The 24,684-nt window shown below is 43.0% G+C and overlaps 1 protein-coding gene across 11 annotated transcripts in view; it reads left to right on the forward strand.

The window, feature by feature from the left end:
- PTPRT (protein tyrosine phosphatase receptor type T) overlaps nucleotides 1-24,684 on the forward strand; it is a 445,906-nt gene that overhangs the window by 356,707 nt on the left and 64,515 nt on the right. For 5 of the 11 annotated variants that reach the window (XM_064391854.1, XM_064391850.1, XM_064391858.1 and 2 more), the window contains exons 13-16: nucleotides 5,143-5,179; nucleotides 9,765-9,821; nucleotides 19,238-19,373; nucleotides 24,439-24,468. In XM_064391854.1, coding sequence (XP_064247924.1) covers nucleotides 5,143-5,179; nucleotides 9,765-9,821; nucleotides 19,238-19,373; nucleotides 24,439-24,468 — 260 coding nt within the window. The remainder of the gene's footprint in view (nucleotides 1-5,142; nucleotides 5,180-9,764; nucleotides 9,822-19,237; nucleotides 19,374-24,438; nucleotides 24,469-24,684) is intronic. The other 6 variants (XM_064391857.1, XM_064391859.1, XM_064391861.1 and 3 more) reach the window with 3 other exon arrangements.

Raw genomic sequence — 24,684 nt, forward strand, 5'->3', positions numbered from 1 at the left:
AAAGTAGCACCGCAGGAATCAATGAGAATATTATTTTTTTGAGGGAATGATAGACTCTACCAAGATTCCTATTGATTTTTTGCCTCTCTAATGACTTGTACTACATGCACAATCGGGCAGCTCATTATTATCAGGGGAGTTGAGGCTGGATTTCTTGATGCTGACAGGTCTGCTCATAGCACACAGCATTATTCTTCTGGGACATTTTGGAGGTATGGATAGAGCTGCCAGTAGAGAGATGCCATTCATCCCTCTGGAGATGGCCATGAAAAAAAAACAGGGAGGCTGAGTTCAGCACAAGCCGTGCTCTGAAAGTTGAAATGGCACCAGGGCTGCCTGCATCACTTCTGTGAGCAGCTAACCAGCTTTGGGGAGCTCTGTGTTCAGGAGGATTTTGGGTGTACAGTTTATCCACTTACATTCACTCCTTCTTAATCTCATCCTGGAGGTGCTGGCACAGAAATAAAGCAGATGTGGGACCACTTCATTCTTGGTATGCCCATTTCCACATCTGGTTGACCAGAGGATGTGGACCTGAGCATTTTCTGAATAATAAATAAAATCCTCCTCCAACCTACGTCATTTTTGAGAGGTTGAGAAGAGTGGGTATCCAATCATCATCTATGGATCACTCACATAACTTCCTATTGTAAATAATAAAAGCCCTAACCACTTTGTTAAACCTCCCTTCTCCAAATGACACAGATACTAAAAAAAGCTGGTAATTGGAACAGCAATAATAGGTTTGGCTTAGTTTCTGGAAGGAAATAGCAATTTCCTGAAGCTGGCAATAAAAATTATAGGGGAGTCCATTGACCCTGCACAGACATATTTTAAGACTGGCTGCAATGGGATAAAAAATAAACACACAATTTAGAGCTTTCCTGAACTTGGGCAAAATTTGTTGGGGACTAAATAAACAACTCCTTAAGACTGAACAAACCCATGGCTTCTACCCTGTGTGAAGCAGGTTGACAAAAACTTCCATGTTCAGCTCTGGGATGTGGGGAAATAAATCTGGAACTGAGGCCAAGGGGAGAGTGGTGATTCCTTCCTGGTCCGTGCACCAGCAGAGGATAAAATTGTTCCCAGTTTGAGAACTCTGTTGTAGGGCAGCCCCCATGGCACTTCTGGGGGCAGCAGGTCCTGCTGGGGCTGGCAGGTGGCTCTTCAGGCAAGGCAAGCTCTGTTTGACTGCTGCAGAGTCATAATCATAGTAAAGGAAAGGGAAAATGGTGGGTGTGAAAACAGATGGATGAAAAAGCTTTGCTGCTTTCATTGTTGTTCATAGTCTGTAAACAGCAAGCTGTCAGTTTCAAAGGAAAGGGGGGAAAAAAAAGATCATGTGGCTTTTTAGGTTGTGAAGACGCAGCTGTCACATAAACATATGTCCTGCTGCCCTCGTAGCCCTTTTCTGCAGAAAATTGTTCCCATCCAAACGCTGAAGAGACAGAGGCAGAACTTGTTTTGTTATCATCAATTTCACTTGAGTGAAATGTGCATTTAGGAACCTCAGTAATTAGTAGACAGCAGCAGCTCCTTCACTGTTAAAATGAAAGAATAAAGCTATATTAAAAGAATGTTTTAAAAAGCCCTGGAAATCCAGGGGGGGATGCTAAAGCAGGCTCATGGTGTGCAGTTTCCAGGCTGTGGGCAGGAGCTGTGTGGGCAGAGAGGGCTTGCCCAGCTCCTCAGCACAGGACTCTCCAGAGGGTGCCCAGGTTGTGCTGATGGTAGGTGCAGGTCCTCCCTGCAGGAACAGGCTGCCAGCACCCTGACACAGTGCTCATGTGTGCCCATGCTGTGTGGACTTAAAAATAGAGCCAGGGTTCAGCCTTGAGTGAGGGTACTACATAATCTTCTTTTATTCATTGGTAAATAGGTTCCAAAAAACAAATTTCCATCAATGTGTCGAGGTAGGCATGTGGATGGGCTTATTCTGCAGTGAGCTTTCAAGGTATGGAGCATGTTGGGAAGTGAGGGTTGGCTCAGGAGCTGCAGGATGTAGTGTTTGGAGTGATTTCCTATTCCAGAGTCTCAGCTAAAATGTGCCTACATTGTTCCATTACTGTTTGGCTGTAAAATGTCTGCCTTAACCTGGCAGTGATACAGAGCTGAAGCAGTACTGGCATCTTAATTTAATTTATTCCTGTGAGCTCAGCCATGGCATGAAACAGATATGCAGATATGTTGGCTCTCTGGGTATCATTAGGATTGTTGTAGATATAGAAGGCCTTGTAAAACTTCTGTGATATCATAAAATGGGAAATAAGTATTACAGCATTTGAAAGGATATTCAGAAACAACACAGAGACTGAATTTGGGGGAAATATTTGTTTGTTTGGGTTGTTTTTTTTTCCTAAAACTTCTATTATTATCTCTTTATTTAATTATTTTTCTTGTAATTGCTTTAGGCAAGCTGGGTGGATCATTGATAATTACCAACACTGTTTATTCCTGCTTTGCTGGTGGCTAAAGAGAAACACCTTGCAGTGACAGGACAAGAAGTAGTGTGTACAAATTGAAAGATGGGAAATGTAGCTTAGGAAAAAAACTAAATAAAAGCATTGTCCCTGCCTATGGCATTTTAAGGTGCATTCCAACCCATTAACATTCTGTGATCTTTACTGTGTACAGGAAAGTGCCTTGAAGCAAAAGTAATATTTTTCAGAAAACAAACATGATTGTGGGAAAAGTGGGTTTAGTGTTTTTTGGGAGGATGATTGGGTTGGTTGGGTTTTTTTGGTTGTTTTGGGGTTGGTTTTTTTGGGTTTTGTTTTTTTTTTTTTTTTGAGGGGGGGAAGTGTATTTATTTATTCTGTTTCTTCTTAAAAAGATTCATGCAAACTTACAATTCTCAGTATCAGCCAAAGAAAAATAGAGTAAATTGAAAGGGATCTCATTTCTATGAGACACCAAAGAGATGAGCAGTGGAAAGCAATGGAATAATCAGCCTTAATCCAGATTATGGACTAAATTCAAGTCTTTACACTTTAGCACTGCTGGGAGCTGGGAGCTGGTGTCTGTGCAGGTTCTTTTATGCTTTCCTTCCCAGAAGATGCAATTTGAAATGAAGTTCTGTAGTCCATGTCTTGCTGCTGAAGCCATTGCTTTTGGCAGTGCTAGTTCTCCTAAGAGCTGTGGCTGTGCTCAATGCAGCCATCAGTGGATGCAGATGCAAACAGAACAAATTCTGTCTTCCCAAATCACCCTGTGGGAGGGTCTTGTGCAGGAATACACACATGTTCAAATGAGATCACTCTAGGCTCTTCTTTTTCCAGCACTGACTAATTTCTCCAGCTTTCTGTTACATTCTGAAGCCAGCTGAAAGCAATAAATACACAAGAATATTTTCTTTAACAAAAAGTGTCCACCAACTTGTAGACTGCAAAAATCCTGTCTCTTAATTTTTTATTTTATTCTTCATTGCTGATTTTCCAGCTCACCTTGCTGTAGATCAGAAACCACATCAGGACCTGTCTTCTGGTTCCCAGCACTATGTGCAGAGACAGCTCTGAAAGCAAATCTGTGTTTTGCCTGCTCCTTACATCCCAAGCAGCAGCAAAGACTTTGGATCTCCAGAATAAGTGGCCATTCCAACTCGTTACCCATGAGGCAGAGGGGAGAGGGGAGCTCTGTGTGCAGCTGTGGTGACTTTGCAGTGCCAGTGTTGGTGTGGGTTGTGCAGGGGAGCTGATGTGTCCCCCCCCCCCCCGATTTTGGGGGGACAAAGGGGTGTAACCAGAAATGTTTCTGATTTGCTGGGATGAACAGGGCTTTAGTCACACTGTGGACTGGGAAATAGACATGGTTTGTCCTCGAGGAGCCAGGAATTCCTTAAGAGAATTTGAAGGCAAGGTCAAAGGCAGGGTTTGTCCTTCTGGGTATCTCATTGTTCTTAGGCTGCACACAGTGTGGCTTATATCCAGATTGTGTGGCACCACAGAAGGGGATCAGAAGGAATTGCTCCTCTGATTCCCAGCATTTCCCAGCATGGATCCTGCAATCATCCCCTTCTTATGTGCAACAAAAGTGTGAGGAGAAAGGCACAGTGTGTGTCTGCTCCAGCCAAGGAGGATTTGTCACAGATGGAGCAATTTTCTCCAAGAGCAAATTCAGATTTGCACAAGGTTTGTCCAGTTGTTTGAGGATGGAAGGAGGTGCTCAGCAGTGCTTTGCTGGGCTGCTGTTTCCAGAGCACAGACAGCATCCATATTAATGGAGCATTGTCAGCTCCGTAATTTATGCTGGATTCATTACACCTGAGACTGTAGAGGCATAAAGTGCTCTGCAAGCCTTGCAGCAGATCAGTGCCTGACAGAGGCAGCTCTTTAACCAGGCAGCACATTCCCATTTGGATGGCAATCACAGGCTGGACAGCAGCAACCCCTGCCAGGAAGGGCTGTGCAGTTTGGAGCTGGGGACTCCACAGAGGTTGTGTTTGCAGCAGAGGTGGCCTGAGGAAGCTGCAGAGTCTGAGCTGTTTGTGAAGCCAAACACAACATTCAGATCCAAATCCCGTTTCTGCAGCTCTGCAGGCTCCAGGGTGGATTGAACACAAAGCTTTGGGTTTTGTCCCAGCTCTGCAATGAGGAGCTGCAGTGGTGAGGGTTGTTAGAACAGCTCGTTTGGCAGAAGCAGCAGCACAGAATGTTGGTCTGCTCCACATCCATCAGAGAGCTGAAATATTCAAATGACTTCTTCGGTGTCTGTTTGCCATGTGTTTAAATAAATACCCAATTTGCAAAATTTGCAGTAATGGTGCATGAAAATGAGATGTACAGTGGCGTGTACTTTTGACCCAAGGCTTGTCAGTCTATTACAGAGCAGGTCATTTAACTGGGAAATTCTATTAGCTAATCAGGCACTTATGTGGGACCCATCACTCACACATGGAGCGTGGAGAAATTTGCTGTCACTCCCAACTTTTCTACACTTAAGAGAACCAACTGCAACCAAGTCCAGTAGTGTGGAGTGTTTTATGCAACAAAAGCTGTTGGTGGTGTTTTCAAAGATGAAGTGCAAGAAAAGTTATATGTATTTTTAGTAGCTTTTTAAAGGAATGTGTGTTTACTGTAGATGGGCAAATTACACACTGTGATGTTTTCCTATATATTTTTCTTGTGTTTTTTTATTTTTCAGGAAACAAAAATCAACTGTGTCCGGCTGGCAACAAAAGGTATGTGGGTCTCTCTTTCCTGCAAAACACAAAACCAGAAATGTAAAAACTGCAGTGGTGGCACAACTTGATTACAGTTCCTAGCCAAAGAACCAGCCTCTTTATTTCCTCTTTTATTTTATTTTTTTAAAGGAAGATTGCCAAGGCACTACAACAATTTCCAGGACCACTCCACTATATTTGTGGCCTCTGTTATTTTTTTAATGCAGGGTATAATTCTCTGTCATTTCTCCTTCCCCTCATTCTGTTGACAGCTTTTCTGTCCTGAGGACTGTTCTTGCTGTTGGCAGAACATCACTGAAAAAGTGACATTAACTTCCCGTTCAATTTGTTCTCTCCACAACTGTACAAAGTAGATAAGAGGAGATCTCGTGTAAGCCTAACCTTGTACACAGCGGGGCACAATTCTTACATCATGCCATTTTCATGGTATAATTGAACAAACATTCCTGATTTTCATTGTGGGGAGCTCAGAGCAGACTGGGCTGACAGGTCACACAGAGCAAACCCAAGGCAAACAGCCCCAGGTTGGTTCACAAGGTGCAGCTCCTGAGGGACCAACAGTGACAATGCCTGAGCTCCTTCTGAGAGTTTACAGCTGCTTTTAACAACTCTTCTAAATATTTCAAAACCACCCCAGGGGCTACTTTTCCAGAAAAGATGTCAGACACCAATTTATTTGTAACACGGAGTAGCTGTAAAAAGATTTCCCCACCACATGTTGTAGTCTGCCAAGGAGCTGTAGGGAAGTGCTGGGGTGCTGCCATGGGCTGTGCTACAGATGACTCTCCATTCCCAGATTAGCTTTGCCAGCTTGTGCTCTTGTGCTTTGCTGAAATGTGAAATACCTGCATGGCTGCCTATGGAAGCTTTGAGAGTTCCCCAAAACTGGCAGGAACCCAGAAATCCTTTGAGGCACCATCCCATTTTTTCCATTCTTTTCCATCTGTTTTGATTTGTGGCAGAAGTTAATGACCTCAAGGTCCTTTCTCCTGATCCCTTCTGCATCTGCACTTGCAGAGGAGTTGGGAGGGCTCAAAGAAACCCCATTAGCCACTGGAGAGCATTTCCATCTCCCTGTGGAGACATCCCCAGGCTGTCCCAGCCAGGCTGGTGTGGCAGTGACTGTGCAGCTCTTTTTCCTGCTCAGACTCAGTAATGCAGACTGGTGGGGCTGTAAGCAGTTGTGTCACCACTGAAAGCTGAGGAGGAGGAGCCATTTCTCCCATTTCTCCTTCTCATCCGTGGCTCTGGTGTCTCCATACCCTCTTGTTCCTTTCCTATTCAAAAGCTCCTTGTAAAATCATAATTTAATTCATTCTCTGGGTTGCAAACATTCTGTGTGTCTCAGTCTATGTGTCTCCTTCCTCTCAGTTCTCTCAGCTGGTAGTGATGTGACCATTTCAAGTACCTGATTTTGGCTTTCTGGTGGTGGAGAGAACAGGAGCTGGACTGGGTGAAATGAATCCTCACAAGCTTTTCCAATAGCATACTCTCCTCATGACATCAGAGATAGTGGATTAATTAATTTTTGGAAACCAGTAGTTCCTTCCATTTCAGTAGTTCATTTTTCTGGACTGGGGGAAGAATATTGTCATGCTAGCAGGAAAGGTGTTTGCTCTGTGAATATTCAAAAGAAAATAACTTAAACAGCTTGAAAAATCCCATTCTGACACGACCTTTTGTTTGCACTCTCTGATTGGGGTACCTCAGCAAAGTGTCCTGTAAGTGTTTGACCTTCAGCTGACTTCTGCAAACTGAGATAATTTCCATTAACCCTGTTAGGTCACCAGGAAGAGTCACTGAGCCACCCAGTCAATGATTCTGAATGTCATCTCTTGCTAAGATTAATTTAATAAGAGATAAAAACAAGATGGGTAGAGCCTGAGGACGTCTAGAACCACTGCTTTTTGGTGATCTTATTCTTTAGGTTTTTTTCTTTATTGACTTGAATGGAAAAGGACAAGAAATGATGGTAGTTCTAGTGTTTATTCTCGCTGTCTCAATTCATATCACTTTTGATTTATATCACTTTTGGTTCATATCACTTTTGATTTATAGGTAGATATCTTATTCCTCTGTGTGCAGTGCAGAAATCTCTGTGGAAATTCTTTTCCTGTTGCCCTGGCTCTGAATTGCAATGCTGTAATTCCCAGTGCCTGGCCCCCAGCACGGAGCTCGAATTCCTGGAATTGAGGCAGGTTTAGCTCTCCAAAGGAGCAGGGCTGGCTGCAGCTCACAGGCAAGGGAGCACCACGAGCTGGGGCATTGGTAAACGTCACAGGAGCTGCCACAGCTACAGCTGAACAAAGTGGTTCTGTGAGCTTTCCCACAGTTTCAGGTTTCCATATGTCCTGAGACTGTATTCCCACCGTACATTAATTCCATATGGATAACAGGACCAGCCACTGGAGAGGGATGTTGTACCTGCTCTGCAGTGGGGAATACACAGAGACACTCACAGAACTGTAATTACACCAAGTCCTGATCCAAGGCTGATAGCTGGAATGTTCTAGATACCCTCCTGTGTCTGTGCTGTCTTCTGTCTGCACATTTTATTGATTATCCTTAATGGCATTGCTCTGTATTCCCCTTCATTTGCATTGGTGTTTTTCTGAGGATAGAATGAGCAAACCTGAAGTCTGCCTTGAACAGAATCATCAGAGCTGCCAGTGAGGATGGCACTGTGTTGTCTTTGATAAGAATCAGGGGGAAAAAATCCCTATTTTGGAGTCAGACTCAATCTCAGCATTAAAAGCTCTGCTTGAGTTGGTACCAGAGGGGAGAAAAAAATTGATTTGATGCAAGAAAATAAATACATACAACTGGTGCCAGACTAAATGTTCATTTTGGAATAGAGGCCTAATTTTCCCATTCCTAGACATTTGTCACCACAGCAGCTCCATTAGCAGCAGTGAAACGAGTTCTGATTTACACCAGTGACAGGAAGATTAGGATCGAGGCGTGTTTAAGCAAGGCAAGAATTCTCTTGAAGTACTGGATTAACAAGGGCACTAAACGTGAGTGTGGGAGTAATTAGGCAGTGAAATGTGTTAGGCATGTGTTACTGGGGGATTGTAACACATCCTGGGTGTTGCTGCAAGGCACCTGCTCAGAAGCTGAGTCTCTTTAATTACTCGAGAGACGCATGGGGCTGCTCCACCGCCTCTGCTCCAGCTGGCTGCCAGGGAGTTTGCTCTGTGTCCCACTGCCCCAACACCAAGAAAAGCAAAGCAGAGCCACTTTAAAAGTGGTTTAGTCCACTTAAAAAAAAAAAAAAAGCTTTGGAGCTTTCCCAGTTTTCTTCCCTCCTCTTTAGCCAGAAATAGGCTGCTCAGATGAGCCCTTTTTTCAGTTCAGTTCTGTGTGTCTCAGTCTATTGTGTCTCCTTCCTCTCAGTTCTCTCAGCTGGTAGTGATGTGACCATTTCAAGTACCCGATTTTGGCTTTCTGGTGGTGGAGAGAACAGGAGCAGGACTGGGTGAAATGAATCCTCACAAGCTTTTCCAATAGCATAGTGTCTAGCATGTTCTGGATATCCAGCATGTTCTCCTCTGTGCAGGAGCTGCTACCCAGCTCTCTGGTGCTGCTCTCTCTTCATGGTTCTCTGCTGCTCCTCCTTAGATGAACTTGGTTCTTGTGGTGGCAAGAAAAAGCTCTCAAATCCTTTTGTATTGGGTTGTTAAATGTTGGGAGGAGGGGGTGGCATCAGCATTTCAGAGCAGCAGGTCCTCCAAAGCAGAGCCAGTAGGTTCCCAGCTAGGCCAGCACATCCCCTGAGCTCACTTCCCTCCATCCAGTGCCTCCATGAGAGACTGGGTGCTGTCTGTGGGAAGGGCCAGAGGCAGGGACTCACCACCAGCCCTTGCTGGAGTGACCTTGAATGATCCATCAGAAAGCTCCCTGTGTTCTTCCACTCTGTCTAGCCATCCCACACTTTGCCAGCATGTTAAACATTATGAACCTTTTGTATGTACGTATGTTACTTATTTTCAGATTCGTTGGTCTCAAATCTCTTGCCACTTCCCTCCTCACATGGGCTATTTTTTTTTTTTAATTACTGGACTAATGTTATCTTTCACAGCATTAGACACTTGGATGCATCTCATTAACATAAAACAGTCTTTAAAAATGTTTATAATTAAACCCCAATTTACCAGCTCTCTGCCATACAATTTTCATTCCGATGGGTTATTTATAGGTTTTGCCATTTGGTTTCCTTGACAGCATTTGTTTTAATATGTCCCATTCTTTCTGAATTAACTGACTTGTTCTCCCTGTCTTAAAGCAACATATTTATATCGACACTTTATTAGAGAAAATTGCAACCTCTTACCAAGAGAGAGCGATTACCTCTTGTATTCCTAAAGTGCATTAAATTAATTTCACAGTGTAATTGAAACCAAGGCAGAGGGCTCATTAATGGTTCCTTATCTCCCGATACTCATTTCTTCTTTCCTTAAAATGTGAGTTCTTGCAAATGAAAGAATGGAACTATAATAACCATTATGAGGTACATTTTTATTTTTTTCCCTTTTTTTTTGTCTCGTGCATGCTGCCTGGGAACCATTTTGCTTGTTCTTAGCAGTGATAGGTAGACAACAGGTGACCACGCGAAACCCGCCCAGCCTCTTGAGCACAGGTGATTATCAGTTCAGAAAAAGGAAAACTGGTCAAACTTCCAGAGGTCTGAGCAGCTCCATGACTTCTTGTTTAACGCTTGCTTTGCATGAGAAAATACTTTTACAATTGCTCCAACTAGAGTATAAAGGAGGGCAGTGTTTCATGGCACTCCTTCAGTGCCGAGGTGATCTGTCTGTGCTGAGGGTCAGCTGAGGGCTCAACACCTCCTAAATCTTCACAGCAGCACCTGAGTGTGATGGAAGAGTCCCATGGATCTCCTGAGTGTGCATGGAGCTGAGCTTGCATTTCCAATTAAAGGAGCTGTGCCATTTTCTGTGGCTGATTATTTGTATATTCATAGACAGCTGAGTCCTGCTGTTGGAGAAATGGTGGCAAGAAAAGGAAAACTTGATTCTGTAAGCTCTCTGTAGAGGAACAGAGGATCTATAGAAACTGTAGTTTCTATAGAAACTTCTGCTGGAGCCAGAGATGCTGCAGAATTGAGCCTCAGCAGCACCAAATCACTCACAGTGGGGAGGTTCAGAACCTCTCAAGGGGTTTGCAGTTTCCATCAGAAGGAGCTGGGAGGTCTGTGTGCCATAAAGTTGCCCCAGCATATGCAACACTGGGACCAGGATATCATTAACTTCAGAAAATTTAAATATGGAAGGGAGATTCCATCAGCTTGTGGAATTAAGTTCTTCTACTTCATTTCAGCCTGATGTGCACAGAATGAGTGGCTGGAATGTGGCAGTATTACCTGAGATTAATGGGAAAGGAGGGTTGCTTTTTCAGTTTTTAGATGGATTACATTTATCTAGGAACACTTCCCTCCCAGTGCTGCATGGTTGTTCCTGCCTAGTTATGACTTCCTCACCCAGCAATTATTTCAGCTGTGATGATACAGGGCCAGGAAGGTGCTGGGACTACTGGGAAGTTCAAATGGTCCTGATTTTTGGTAGTGCATCAGCATGGGAAGAAGGAAACTTCCTGGGAGAGTGTTGATCTCTCAGTAAAGAACCTGGGTCTGAAATGTGACCAGGAAAATCTTGGGATGGGGGAGGGAGACTGCCAAAAAATCAGTGGAAAATGAGGATGGAAAAAGTTCCTGTTGTTCCCACACAATTTTGCTGCACGTGAAAACTGTTGATTTAATAACTCCTGCTCCCTCAAATCCATTTGAAGAGACTTCTTTTGTTTCCTGGAATACATTCTGGTTTTGTAGACAGATAATGTATTTTTTAAACAGATCTAATCCCACTTCAAATCTGTTTGTTGCTGCATTTTGTCTTCTAATACACTGGAATATTATTCCTTTGACAGGTTTATTCTGTTTGGTGCTATTTATTTCAGAGGAGTTTATAACACTTTTTAAGTTGAATGCGTGAAAATGGTTGGTTGGGTTTTTTCCCCCCTGAACAAATTTCTGCCTTCTAAAAGTTATTTTTTAGCACTAGTTTCATGCACCACAATCCCTTTAGGGGCTTTCTTATCCCAGGGCACAGCTTTGAATTAGTGCAGAACCTGGTGCAGAATGGGATGAGGCCAGGAGTGAACTGAATTTGGTATCTCCAGCCTTGTATCCAGAGGTCATTATCTACTCCAGAGCTCTGCAGCATTGCCCAGCCCTAATCCTGGACTCCCCAATTAAAATAAGCAGCTGGAAGTAAGAGGAGAAGAAGCACAGAGTTTAAGATAAAATTTCAGATAGTTTAGCAACAGGAGACTGAGAAAACATCACCTTTGTAATTCAAAGCATCCAGTGCCAGGACACAAGTAGCTTCAGGGTAGAAAGGTCTTTGGAGAAAAAAAATAAAATATATTATAACTGTGTGAGCCAAGCCCTCCAGGAGCCAAAGCAGGCAAGGATTTACCTGGTGCAGTGTGGAGGTTCTTGTCCCTTTTCAAGTCCCACCTGGTGGGAAAGGATGGTCTTGGCTGTGTGCTGTGGCTGGCCCTGGGCCAGTGTGCATCCACCTTTGTTTGCAGATAAACTGGTAGCCAGATAAGGAGTGGAAATTAAAAAAAGTCAGTAGTTGGACAGGAAAGCCACAAGGGAAGGTCAAATTAATAAAAGGTTTCCTTTGATTTTGTTTTACTTAGTTTGAATGCATTAGGCAGCTTTGGATAATTCCTCACTTAGGAAATGTAGCAGCTTGTTTTTCATCTCTTCTGCGTGAAAATTTGCAGGAAGATCTTTTTTGGAATGTCCCTTGGAGCCTCTTCTGCACAGGGGCTGAGGAGGGGGCAGGCAGGAGGGAACTCTCATGTTTTAGAAGGCAATGGGGTTTCATGTTCCTGACCCTCACACCAACTCATTTGGGTGATCAGCATTTTGTCTCCATTTCCTGATTCCTGCAGATCCTTTCTAAGGTGCGTCAGCCACTGGGCAGGTACTGCAGATCACATAAAATTATTTTCATAAATAGATTATTATTTTCTTTATTTTTTTTAAATAGATTATTATTTTTATTATTTTTAAGAAAAATGACAGATTTGTCTTTACAAACAAGCTGTGGATCTGCTGGTAGGTAAAACCAGCACTGAGAGACAAAAGAAACAATGGGAAGGATTCCACTGATTGGTGAATGGAAAAAGATATTTGCCTTTACAAACAAACTGTAGGTTTGCTGATAATGAAATTGGATATTGCAAGATGAAAGAAACAATGGGGAGAACCCCTAAATTCCATAAGAATAAAAAATTAAAAAGGATGGTTATACATTAGAGGGAAATCTTCATTGTCAGGTGTTGTGGGAAGTCTGAACCTCTCAAGTACCTCAGCCAGTGGGGAAAGAGAGAGATCCCAGGGAATGCCTCATAACCTCTGCCTTTATTCAAATAAAGTAAAAGGACTCCTCTGTCTCCTTTTTGGACATAAACCTCTGATGGTTGTGGATTAATTTTGCTGACATCAGCATCCTTTAACAACACTTCCATAGGCATGACAGACCCAGGACTGTTACAAATACATGATGTCTCATTTCTTAAATAGATTTTTTTATAAGCCAGTATTCAGAAACAGGGTTGATATTAACAAGCTTTTGAGCTTCTTCCAGGAGCTGGACATTAAAACTGTATGGTTGCATTAGGATATCTGATCAAATTACAAGGCAGGTGTGAGGCTGTTTTGTAGTGTTGTTGTAGAGGAAAAGGGAAATCTTCATTCCAGTCTTGTCTGAAAGTGCTGCTTCAACTTGGCAGAGCACAGGAAGTGTGCTGGTGTTCATGCAGCACACGTAGAGTGTGTGTACACAGGCTCCTGACACTGCCCAGCTGACTCCCCTGGGCTGGAAGAGAGATTCCTCCTGTCCATGCTGCTCACCAGGCTCGGGGTGCAGCCTCTCAGGTGTTTGTAGGTCACCCTGGAACCTGAGGCACCTTCATCCACTTGGGCTCAAACGGTGACTTTATTTCAGTGTTCAATTTCTGGGCTTTGCTCACCGGTTTTGCAGCTTCTGCAGCTGCTGTGGGTGTGGATTTTTCATGGTGATCATGATGAGAGCAGGGTAACTACTTAGAGGGGGCTGAATGGGGAAAAAGTCAGTAATTGTGGTGAGTCTCTTATATATCCATAACATTGTCAGACACTGAGAAGTTTTTGCCTTTTATCAGTCAAAAGGTTGATCTTCCTGTGCCTAAGACGTCACAAAAATTGTCACATATGTAAATTTGAACTTGTCATATTAGTAATTGTACTTGTTTTCCATTTCTATAATTTTGAGCTAGTTTTTAAATACAGTTCTGCAAAAGTGAAGAGTTAAAACAGAAACAAGCTCTCACCCCTGAAACAATCACATCACTTGTTGGCATCACAGCAGCTCTCTGTAGCTGAGTTCCTCTTTCAGGGAAATGTTTTAACCTTTCTTATTCTTGGGGACCATATATCTGCTTCTTGCACAAATTAAGGGTTCCCGTTCTGAAGAGAGAAGAGGAAAAAATAATAGCCTTTGTGCTGGATTTGCCTGGTATCTCCAGAATCAATTATTCACTTACAGCTATTTTTTAATTCTCATTCAGCTTAGCAATGCTGATCTTGATGTCTCACTGTGTGTTTACCCTCATCCTCCTCCAGATTCCACCTGTAAGCCTGAAAATCCCTCATACAAATTCTGGTCTGTCTTTCTCTCCAGGACTGCTTTGTTTTGCTGCTCCCTCTGCTCAGAATATGGTTGAAAGCTTTTGGCTCTCATCATTCTGTCAATTCCTTCTGAGCTTTGTTAAAGAAATGAGTGTGTCTCATTATAGTCTTAAGCCTGTGCTGTTTGCAGTCTTCAATAACTGGAGGTGGAAAATTGGTGTGGTGACATTGTGTGTGGTGATCCTCTTTGTTATATCTATTTTTTAATGAATTGCAACAAAGAAATAGCCAGAGAGGAATCCGCCTTCCAGATGTGATGAGCTGTTCCACTCTGTTGGCTCATGGTACATGGAGGCACCAGCAACATGCACAGATTGGTTTCAGTGCCAATAAACTGCTGGAGGGTGTGGTCAGCTGCCACCCTGGGCTGGTGCTGGGTGTTTCCACATCACGATGTAAAAAAATGCCTTTCCACCTTTATCTCAGTGTTATCACTCCTGGAGGTACCTGTCTGCCCTTGTGTTTGCACCCCAGACTGTGTTTTACAGATATAGATATCATCAGGAACTGAAAACATGAGGGAAAACATTCCTGCATGCAGAGCTGCTTTAATAATTTGTAGGCCACTCACATTGAAAGCACCATAAAAAAATAAATAAAGGAAATCGTGTTTACAAGTGATTTGAGAATAGCTGTCTTTTGAATACAAGCCTCTGGGTCTATTAGGAGATTTTACATTCAGCCCACTGCCTGGCCATTATGTGCTGCAAAGAAATTACTCTGATTGTGCAGATCATTTCAACGCATGATGACTGGGAGCCCAATATTTTTCATTAATTTTTCTGGATTAAATAATGCTCTGAAGTAATTTTTCTGATTGTTTTTTGTTCCAAGAGTGGATTTCTTTCTGAAGAAGCTACAATTTTGAAACCAAACCTCATCATTGCCAGACTTGTCCCCTTGCTGGGTCTTTTCTGTCTCCTGGTGGTGGCTTCTGTTTTCTTCTGTTGCTTCTCTCATTTCATCTATCCCTCCTTCACACTTGCACTGCCCTTTCCTGGACTCTAAATATTTGACCCAGCTGTCCTTAGAATAATTTTATTTGATTTCTTTTCTTCTCCTGTTAAGCCTTGGGATACTTCTCTCTCCTCCAGAGTCTTGGCTACTGGTGATTGTGATGCCCCTACCACTGCAGGACTTTGTGTCTCACCAGCTGGAAATCTCACATAAATACCTGACTTTTCCTCCTGCTTATTGCTCTCTTGAATTCTTTTTCCTGGCAGTGTCATTTTTTTAAAAATGCTGTATTGTAATTGCTGCCTGAAGTAAAGAATGTTTCAAATTGCAGTTTGTGAAATAGGTTTTATGGAAGAAACTTGTGTTATCAGCCCTGCTTAGTTACATGCACTCAGTAATCATTCTTTCCTGGATGTTTTTCAGAGTGCCACCTCCACAGAGGAGGTTGCTTTATATTTTGTGGCTTATTTTCATATAATGTACCTGTGCAGAAAGTGCTGGGAGAGAGATTGCCATGGTATCTTTCCCTGAGATGCCACGGCTGGATTTCCCCCAGAGGGCACTGCCCAGGGAATGGGCACTGCCCCGAGGCTGCCAGAGCTCCAGGAGGGTTTGAACACCACTCCCAGGAATGCCCAGGGTGGGGTTGTTAGGGGGTCTGTGCAGGGCTGGGGCTGGGCTTAAGGATCCTGATGTGTCTCTTCCAGCTCAGCATATCCTGTGATTCTATGAATCAACAGCAGCATGGCCAGATTAGACCTTAATTTAAACCTTAATTAAACCATCAGTGTGTGATGATCCAGAAACCTGACTTCTCGTGGGCTGATGAGCTGGACAGCTCTGGGAAATTGGCCATTTGCTCCTGCCCTGCTCTCTTTGTATCTCTTTGCATCACCAGAACTGTATCTCCTATGAATGTGCTCCCTGTACTGTCTTCTGGCTCACTGCAAGATGCTGGATCTGGGAATTCTGGAAGGGATTAAAGAGAAACAAAGTCAGTTGGGTTGCTAGGAAAGAAGAAAAATGTTGAAATAGCTCTGACTGGGCAGTGGAGTGCTGGGTGAGTGTCAGTGCCTGTGAAAGGCAGAGTCAGGCCACTGCTCTGGCTCCTGGGATGGTGCATTTTGTGCACCACAGAAATGAGTATCTGTGAGAGCAGTGGCCTGGTGGAGTAGATCAGGCACAGACAGGGAGTCAGGGGACCTGAAGTCTTCATTGCCTGCTGTCATTTGCCTTTCTTATTAAGAAAGCAAGCTTAGGGCAGAAAATTGTCCTAGTTTGTGTTAGTGCAGAGTAATGGGGTCCTGACCTCTGTGGGGGCTTTGGGTGCCACTGAAATACACACACTAAAAACAGTGGTGACCTGCTCTGTGTCTTACTATTCCAGCATCCAGCTCCTGTTACAAGGAACAATTCATTCCAGGAAATGTGATGGAAGTAACCACTAGAAAATACAGTCATATTTTGTTTTCATTCCTTTTTAATGCCAGCAATCTATAAGCATGGTTTTTCAGAAAGAAAAGGGTGGCCCCTCAAGTACAGTAGTGCAGAGATTTGCAAGTGTGTTTAAAGATATTTGCAGGAAATGGCCATCTGAGCAGTTTTTATGGGCTGCTGTGCTCAGAGGATTTCAGATCCTGCATTTGTGTAAAGGAGAGAAGCAAAAGTGAATTCCAAAACAGCGTTTCTGTTAGGAGCAGCAGAAGTCATGTCCTGAGAGAAACAGCTCACAGAGCTCCTCCTGCCAGGACAGGAATGTTCTTACCTACAGCTGGTGCTGGGGCAGGTGGGAAACCAGAGCAGCCAGAGGAGATGTAGCTATCTGCATGGAAAATATGCCAGAACAGCAGGAAAACAATGGCCTTTTGCAGTTATGTTTCACTGCAAGGCTTTGAGAATCCCAGAGCCAGGAATTTGCTGACACTGTCATATTCTCCATTCCTAGGCACTATTAGCTGAGACAACTTACAAATGGTTGGGCTGGTAGCCTAAAGGAATTGCTGGCCTTTGCCAAGAGAGATAGAGTTGCCCAGAAGATTGGAGTGAATCAGTCACCACAGAGTGGAGGTGTCAGGATGGATAATGAGCCTTTCTTCTCCTCCTGGAACTGCAGGAGCCTGCAGTGGGGTGGGAAATATCAGATGAAAACACTCTGACCACACATTGCCTGGAGTAACGAGCAGCAGCCTGACAAAATCAAACCAATCTGGTGGGTCAGAAGATGGAGTTGACAGCACATTCTTATTTCTTCTAGCACAGCTCACACTTCATGAGGGTATTCAGATGGTACAAAAATGAGGGGCGTCTGACTGTGCTGTTTATAGTAGAAAACCATTTCTCCAACACCTATTATTTAGGGTCATAAGAGTAACTGCAGCTCAGCTGAAGGATAATTTGGAGTACTTCTGACTTTCACTTCAATGAATAGAGTTTTAGCCATTTTCAGGGAGAAATTGTACCTTTCTCATTGCCTTTGTTGTGTGACAGCGTGGGGATTGCCTGTCTGATGGTGTGTAGCTCACCTCTTGCACACATTTACTGCAGGATTGTGGGAGAGCTTGTCAAATAAAGATGGAAATATGCAACTGATCCGTTATTTTATTCTCATGCTCAGGAGTCCCATTAATGCATTTCAGACCTGTGAGCACAGAAGTTATCAGTGAGCTCTTAACTGAATGGGCAAATTGGTGAATGCAGGAGAATAGTAGAGTTGTCAGGGGCAAAAGCTGAAAATGATACGTGTGATTCCAAAAGCCAGCCCTTTTTGCTTGGTAAATTTAGTGTTTTGCTCTGAGTAAACTAGATTAACAGCTTAGCTGTAGGAGAAGTGAAATCATGCTTTTATCACTGCATCATCTCTTAAAGCACATGCAGTTTAACGTGTGGCAAAAGGCAAAACAACACCCCAGTGACAATAACACTACTGTCTCACCAACACATGGACTGGACTGACTATTATCTCCCCAAGCAAGTGACTTTGAACAGAAGTGATTCAGATTTCCTGAAGATCAGCAGCACAGAGCTGTTAAAAGAGCAAAACATTACAGTCTTCTGATGGCAGCCCTCTGTGTTCACCTTTGATTCCCTTTCCCTATGTTTAAGCTGCAGAGGAAGACCTGGCTGACTGCAGCAGCAAAGGTGAAGCCCAAGATAAGAGTGGATCTCGTGTAACATGAATTCATTTAACTTTGTGAACTGCAGCGGTGATATTTTTAGGAGTAGTTAAGTGTAACAGGAATATAATGAAGATAGGCTTATTTAGTCTTTAGAGTAGCCATGAGTCAAATCTTGTGGGGCTTTCTAAATCAAGCTCAGTGGCTTAAGCTGTATCTGGAAATATTCTGTGCAGCAAGCAGCGAAGTCGGCGGAGCTGAGGTCTGTAATGAGGACTAATGAGGTCTCAACAATAGGGTAGAGGGCAGCTGTCTCCAAGGTGCTCAGTTAGAGCAGAAATGCTGCACAAATAAGGTCCTAAATATGTTTTATTTTAGGTGTGTAGATTTCACTTGTTAAAAAAACAAACCAACCAACCAAAACAGAAATATTTCAAACAGAAATTATGTTCTCTGCTGTGGGCTGAAGAAGTCCTGCCTGGTGTGTGATGATAACGGGTGCTGAGGCACTGGAATTGCTTGTCCAGAGAAGCTGTGGCTGCCCCATCCCTGGAAGTGTCCAAGGCCAGGCTGGATGGAGCTCCAAGGTTCAACCTGGTCTAGTGGAAGGTGTCCCTGCCCATGGCAGGGGGTTGGGATGAGATGGGCTTTAAGGTCCCTTCCAACTCAAATCATTCCATGATTCTGTGTGAAGAGTGCTGCTCTATATGCTGCATTAATGCTTGTTACATCTATATCTGTAATGGGATGTTTAAAAAAGCCAGGCCTCCAATACACTGAGAAAGACAAATGTGAGCTGATTTTGGAGGGAAAAAAGTTTCTGCCCGAAGTATTATTATAATTACATGTTACTGTGTTCACTATTTCAGTGAGTAAGGATTTCAAGTCCATTTAAACTATTTGAGATTAAAATCAGAACTGTTCTCCTGTTTCTGGGTGCATGCTGAGTGCTTCAGAAGAGTAAATGCCCCATTACAGTAAAACTTAGTAAAATATTAGAGTCATTTGCACTACACTGGGATTTTACACCCTATTACTGCTCTGAATTATCTGTCATTAGCCCTCATTAAAGGCAGATTTGGTTAGATGGACAATTGTCTATTGCAATTTGATTGCAAATATGTTGTTAGGCTTTCAAATGAATATTTAAAGTGGATCATTGCACAGTTTGCCTAAAAATTCTTCTTTTTTTATCTTGTCCTTCCTCTCCCTCCATCTTTTAAGGAGCTTCCACCCAGAATTCCAATGCAGTGGAACCTGAAAAGCAAGTTGACAGCACAGTGAAAATGGCTGGAGTTATAGCTGGTCTCCTGATGTTTGTTATTATCCTCTTAGGAGCAATGCTTACCATCAAAAGAAGGTAAGTTTCTGCTTTGCTTCCATCTTGGACTTCTTGTTGTAATTTCCAAAGGAAGAATAAATAAAGATAAAACATTCTTTCTGTGCGACAGAGAGCAGCAGTTAATGTCTGTGTACATAACACTGACACTAGGGGTGGTAGGCCCAGAAGAAATAGCAGTTCTGGGAGATCCAGCAATGAAATAATGGTTGTTACTGCAAGGAAATAATGATAATTAATGTCAAGGGATAAGTCACAAAGTAGCATGGGATACAGGGGATAAAAGGAGAACCTCTCCTATCAGGAAAGGCTGAGAGACTTGGGATGTTCAGTCTGGGGAAGAGAAGGTTTGGAGTGACCCAACTGTGCCCTTCCAGTACTTGTAGGGAGCCTACAAGAAAGATGGAGAGAGACAGCTCACAAGGGGCTGGAGTGACAGGACAGGGGGAATGGCTTCAGGCTGACAGAGAGGAGGGTTAGACTGGATGTTAGGAAGAAATAATATCCAATCTTCCCTGTGAGAGAGGTGAGGCCCCGGCACAGGTTGCCCAGAGAAGCTGTGGCTGCTTCATCCCAACCTTTTTTCCAACACTTGAGTTTTCTGATGCTTTGGCTGTCATGACTGCTGCAACCTAAGTTGTTATCTCCCAGATAACACAGACAAACCCCCAGGCAAAATTACTCCTAATGCAGAATGAGTCCCAGAGGTTGGACACTGAGGATCTGTTTGCTCTGTGTGAAAGTTCCCAAGCTCCTGCTGAGCTGAGCTGGCCCCTGAGACAGTGCACAGGACCTTCAGCTGGACTTGCCAGGTCCCTGGAGCAGCAATGTTTGGTGAATTTGGGTGTGATGTCCCATGCACAGAACTTTGCTCTAGCTGGTTTTGCCATAGGCTCTTTAAACCTGGGCAATTTGCTTCAAAGTTAACATTGGAAAGGAGGTGAGTGGGAGTATTAGAAATCTAAACTCTCCCATTTTTTCCCTAGAGCTGGAAAATTACAGTTTCCTCTGTGTTGTTTCCATAGCCCCTCCCAGGGCAGACAAGCAGAATCCCTGCAGTCTGTGTCTGCTTGCTGCAATTTGCAAGGATACCTGCTGGAAGACACTGAAATAAGGAATAAACTGGCTCATTGACTTTAAAATCTTTTCTCATTTAGAAGCTCTGAGTGCAGTAGGAGGTTTGGGAGGCTGTAGCACATCCAGCACCTCCAGAGCTGCTGATCACATCCCTTCTGGGCTGCCTTGGGTGGGCACCACCAGCCACGTCCAGCTGGGGCTCGGAGCTGCATATGGACAAGTGCTCCCTGAGGATGAACCTGAGCCTGCCAGGCTCATTGCATTTGTAAACTAGTGTGGGTTGGGAGCAGCTTTTATAAAAGGAGAAGCTGATTTGGACCACAAATTGATTGGAACTTCTGGAGGAGCAGAGCTGAAAGCTTGAGCTCTTCTGAGAGAGCAGTTCAACAAGAGTTCTCTTTTTGTTTTGCAAACAGGAGCATTTGGAGCTTAAGCTCTTGCATTGCATTTTGCACTAGCCTCATTTTAAAAACAGTTCCCTTCCCAATGCACCAGGGCCTTGGTGTACAAATAGTGCAGCCTTGCAAGGCAACAATTCAGAAAAATAATTTAATGAGCTGAACTTGAAATGCCTTCAAATGGAGCTGGAAAATGTCCCAATGACATTTGTCCATTGTCCAGGGCATCACAGTTCATTGGGAACAGGCACAGGACTTCCTGGATGAAGCATTTTGTTAACAGAGAGCAGAGGAAGCAGAGAGGGCTTAGAAGAGAAGGAAGACATAGGTTTGAGATGAACATTGGTATCATCAGGAGCCTCTTTGACACTCACCAGATTGGCAGCACGCTGCTTGGAACCTTTCATGCACAGAGCATGAGCAAGCAGTGCTCAGCTGCTCACAGTTTCAGCAGAACAAATTGCAAAATTCCAGGAACTCAAAACTTTCAGGGGGCTGATAAAGTTTTAGAGGGTTCAGTCAGATATGTGAAGCTAAATTGAGCCAACCAGTGTATTTACACAGTGGAAAATTTTTGATGTTATATTTGTTGTCTGAAAGCTTTGGTTGCAACTTAGGGTTGTCTAAAATTTGCTAAAGTTTCCTTATCTATATATCTATGTCAAAATTGTGTGTACATATATATTTCTGTTTTGAACATGACTGTCTTGCAGTATGTAAAATCAAAACCATTAACAGTTTATTTTCTTGGTTTTGGGAGCCCACTAACTCCAGGAGTTAAGCCATAGTATCATCATTACATGTATATGAAATATAAAATTTGCTGCTACATAATGGAGAGAAACTTCACACAAGGAGATATCCTGTTCATACAGGCTTCAAACTGAAAGAGATTAAATTTAAATTGGATATCAGGAAGAAATTCTTCACTCTGAATGTGGGCAGGCCCTGGCACAGGGTGCCCAGAGAAGCTGGGGCTGTCCCTGGATCCCTGGCAGTGCCCAAGGCCAGGCTGGACAGGGCTTGGAGCACCCTGGGACAGTGGAAAGTGTCCATGCCCATAGCAGGGGGTTTGGAATAATCTTTAAGGTCTATTCCAACCCAAACCACTCTGTGATTCTGTGATAATTTACCCTGGTAATTTAGAGGTGGTTATCCAAGCGCTTATGAGTGTATGTGCTCAAAAAAGGCAGAACAACATTCTTTCATTAACAGATACATATCCTGAAATATCTCATTTTTATTGTATGAAAATATTTCTAATTCTCTAAGGAGCTTGTTGTTTTTTTCCTTAATATTATGTAAATACATTTGTGTAACAGAGTATACAAAATCATTTTGTAAAAACAAAACAAAACAAGAAAAACAAGATATTTTTTTCTGGAGAAAATACCCTTTGATTTTGCCCCTTCCCAAAGTATCTGATTTTGGTCTGTTCTGATCTTATCTGGGCAGTTTTAATTCTGGTGTAATCGTGACTTGTACTTCCCTGGAGTGAAGAATGTGACACCTCTCAGGCTGGTGTGTCTGAGCAGACAAAGCCTCCACTGACCCCTTTAGATATAAGTCTGAATAAATAGGATCAGACAGCCTGTCATGGATGCACTGTAAATAAGTTCTTTAAACTGCTGTCGGTAGCAAAAATGGAGATTTGGGTCTCTGTAGGGTCTAGGATTATTTCCTCCTATGAAAACTCAGCTCCTTATTCTAGATTAGGATTTAGGTGGTTACCTTAAACTAATTAAATAAAACCCCAAAGCCTCTTGGGCAGAACATACCCAAGCTGTAGGACAGAATTAGGAAAGGGGACATTTGCACACTGAGTGACCAGTGTCCCCTCCATCCCTGTTTCAGGTGGGAGACAGGCAGCGTTTGGGCTGTGTTGTACATTCTAGGACCAGGTCATGTTTTTGCTGAACCATACTCTGATCAGTTCTCACAGTTAAGCTTTGGAATATTCTTTAGTAAGTCCTTATTTCAGGCTGCATATTTTGGAAGATTTTGAGCCAAAATGTCCAATTTCAAAACACAATCCTCCTTTTGTTTGTCTTCCTTTATTTTCTATCCTTGTGGAGCAAACCTTTCTGAGCTTTCCTCTGCAGCCTGGAGGGATGTGCAGCTTTTTAATGAGGCCTGAGAGTCTGGTGGGGTCCCAGATGTCTGTGGCCCAGACAGGAGAGCAGCAGAAAGAACAGGAGGATATTCAAGGGAACACTTCCAGTCAATAGAGCCATGTGAGCACTGGTCCTGGCCCCTCCCAGGGCTTGGTTCAATGGAATCATTTTGGGGATTTCAGGGGTTCACCTGCATGTGTTCTCATTTTCTACATCTTGGTCACGTTTCCCTTTGTTTAGAGGCTCAGTGGAATTTGGATTTTCACAGGGAAGCTCAGTGGCAATGACTGTATTTTAACTGGTGCATTGCTAGGGCCTGTAAAATTGCTGCCTTCAGGAGATAATAGCATTTAGTTAAAATACATCCAGGTGTATCATGGAATCAGTGCCCTTCAAATAACGTGGCATCATCAGGAACCTGGCCAAAATAGCAGCTTTATAGCAAAGGCCATCATCAGGAAAACCATGCCTCTTCAGTTTAATCCTCATGAGCTGCTCTTTACCCCATGTGCACAGCTCAGAGGGTGATTGTGCACAGAGTGACTGAGCTGAGCCTGGTTTCCATGTCTGCTTATGGAAGTTGTGTTCAGAGCAACCACAAAGAGAACACTTGAAACCTGCATTTGTATTTCTAAGTGATTCCTAGTCATCCTAGTATCTTCAAGGATGGGATTTTGAAGCTGTGCAATACGTTGAAGTTTGTGTTTCATCTTCTCTGTCTTGACCACTGCTGCTGCTTCTGTGGCTTCTTGTGGCTGGTGGTGAATCTCTAATACCCTGGGCTAGGTCTGTCATGAACCAGTCTTTTCAGAGAAGCCCCTTTCCAGCTATGAAAGGGTAAATATAACTCCTTAAGCTACAACTGATTGCCAAGGCTCAGTTTGTGGTGCTGCTCAAAATGTTGTGAAATGAATTGTTGAGAAACTGTGGTAGAAAATGCTTAATCACAGTGATGCAGAAAGCTAATGCATGCCCCCAGTGCTCAGCTATAAATATGGAGTGATGCTTGAATTGTTAATGAACTATTTGCATTTTAGAGTTTGATGAAGCTTGATTTATCATTAGACAATTTGCTCATTGTCTAAATATTCCAAAATTGTGGCGCTCTTACATTGTCACTTCCCTATTTATTGTTATTTGTATTAATAGCTCTGACATCTTTCTTTCCATTTCAAAAATATCGAAGCACTTGAGAGGCAAAATTAAGTCTCATTGCCCATGGTACTGACATGATAAAGTGAGGCAATTAAAGGTGAGGGGATTTATTCATGGTGGCAGAAGTGGAAACACAACCTGTCTCCAGTTCAGTTTCTATTTATTCCTCACCAACATACAGCTCCTGAAACAAGTGTAGGCAAACAGGATCTCAGTACAGAAAATAGCACAAATACTTGTATATTGAAAAAGAAACCTGGAGTTCATCTAAGTCTAATTATGTGTTTTTCTCTTTTTCTCCTTTTGGACATTTTGTTCATCTGACTGGCCATCAATATTTAGAAGAAATGCATATTCCTACTCCTATTACTTGTAAGTACTTGACTGGGGATGAGGTTTTTTGAGCATGTTCACCCTGTGGTAATTTTGTGCTTTGTTTTATTTTTTTTTTCTTTTTGTTTCTCTCCTTTTTTTTAACCACTCCATCTATCCTTGTCTTTCCAGCAGAATGTGCTTTATTTTCCCAGTTGCATGCTGTTTTCTCCATTTTCCCACTGTACCTGTAGCTGTGCCTGCAAACATATGAAT

This window comes from Passer domesticus, chromosome 16 (genome assembly GCF_036417665.1).
Source record: "Passer domesticus isolate bPasDom1 chromosome 16, bPasDom1.hap1, whole genome shotgun sequence".
Lineage (NCBI taxonomy): Eukaryota > Metazoa > Chordata > Aves > Passeriformes > Passeridae > Passer > Passer domesticus.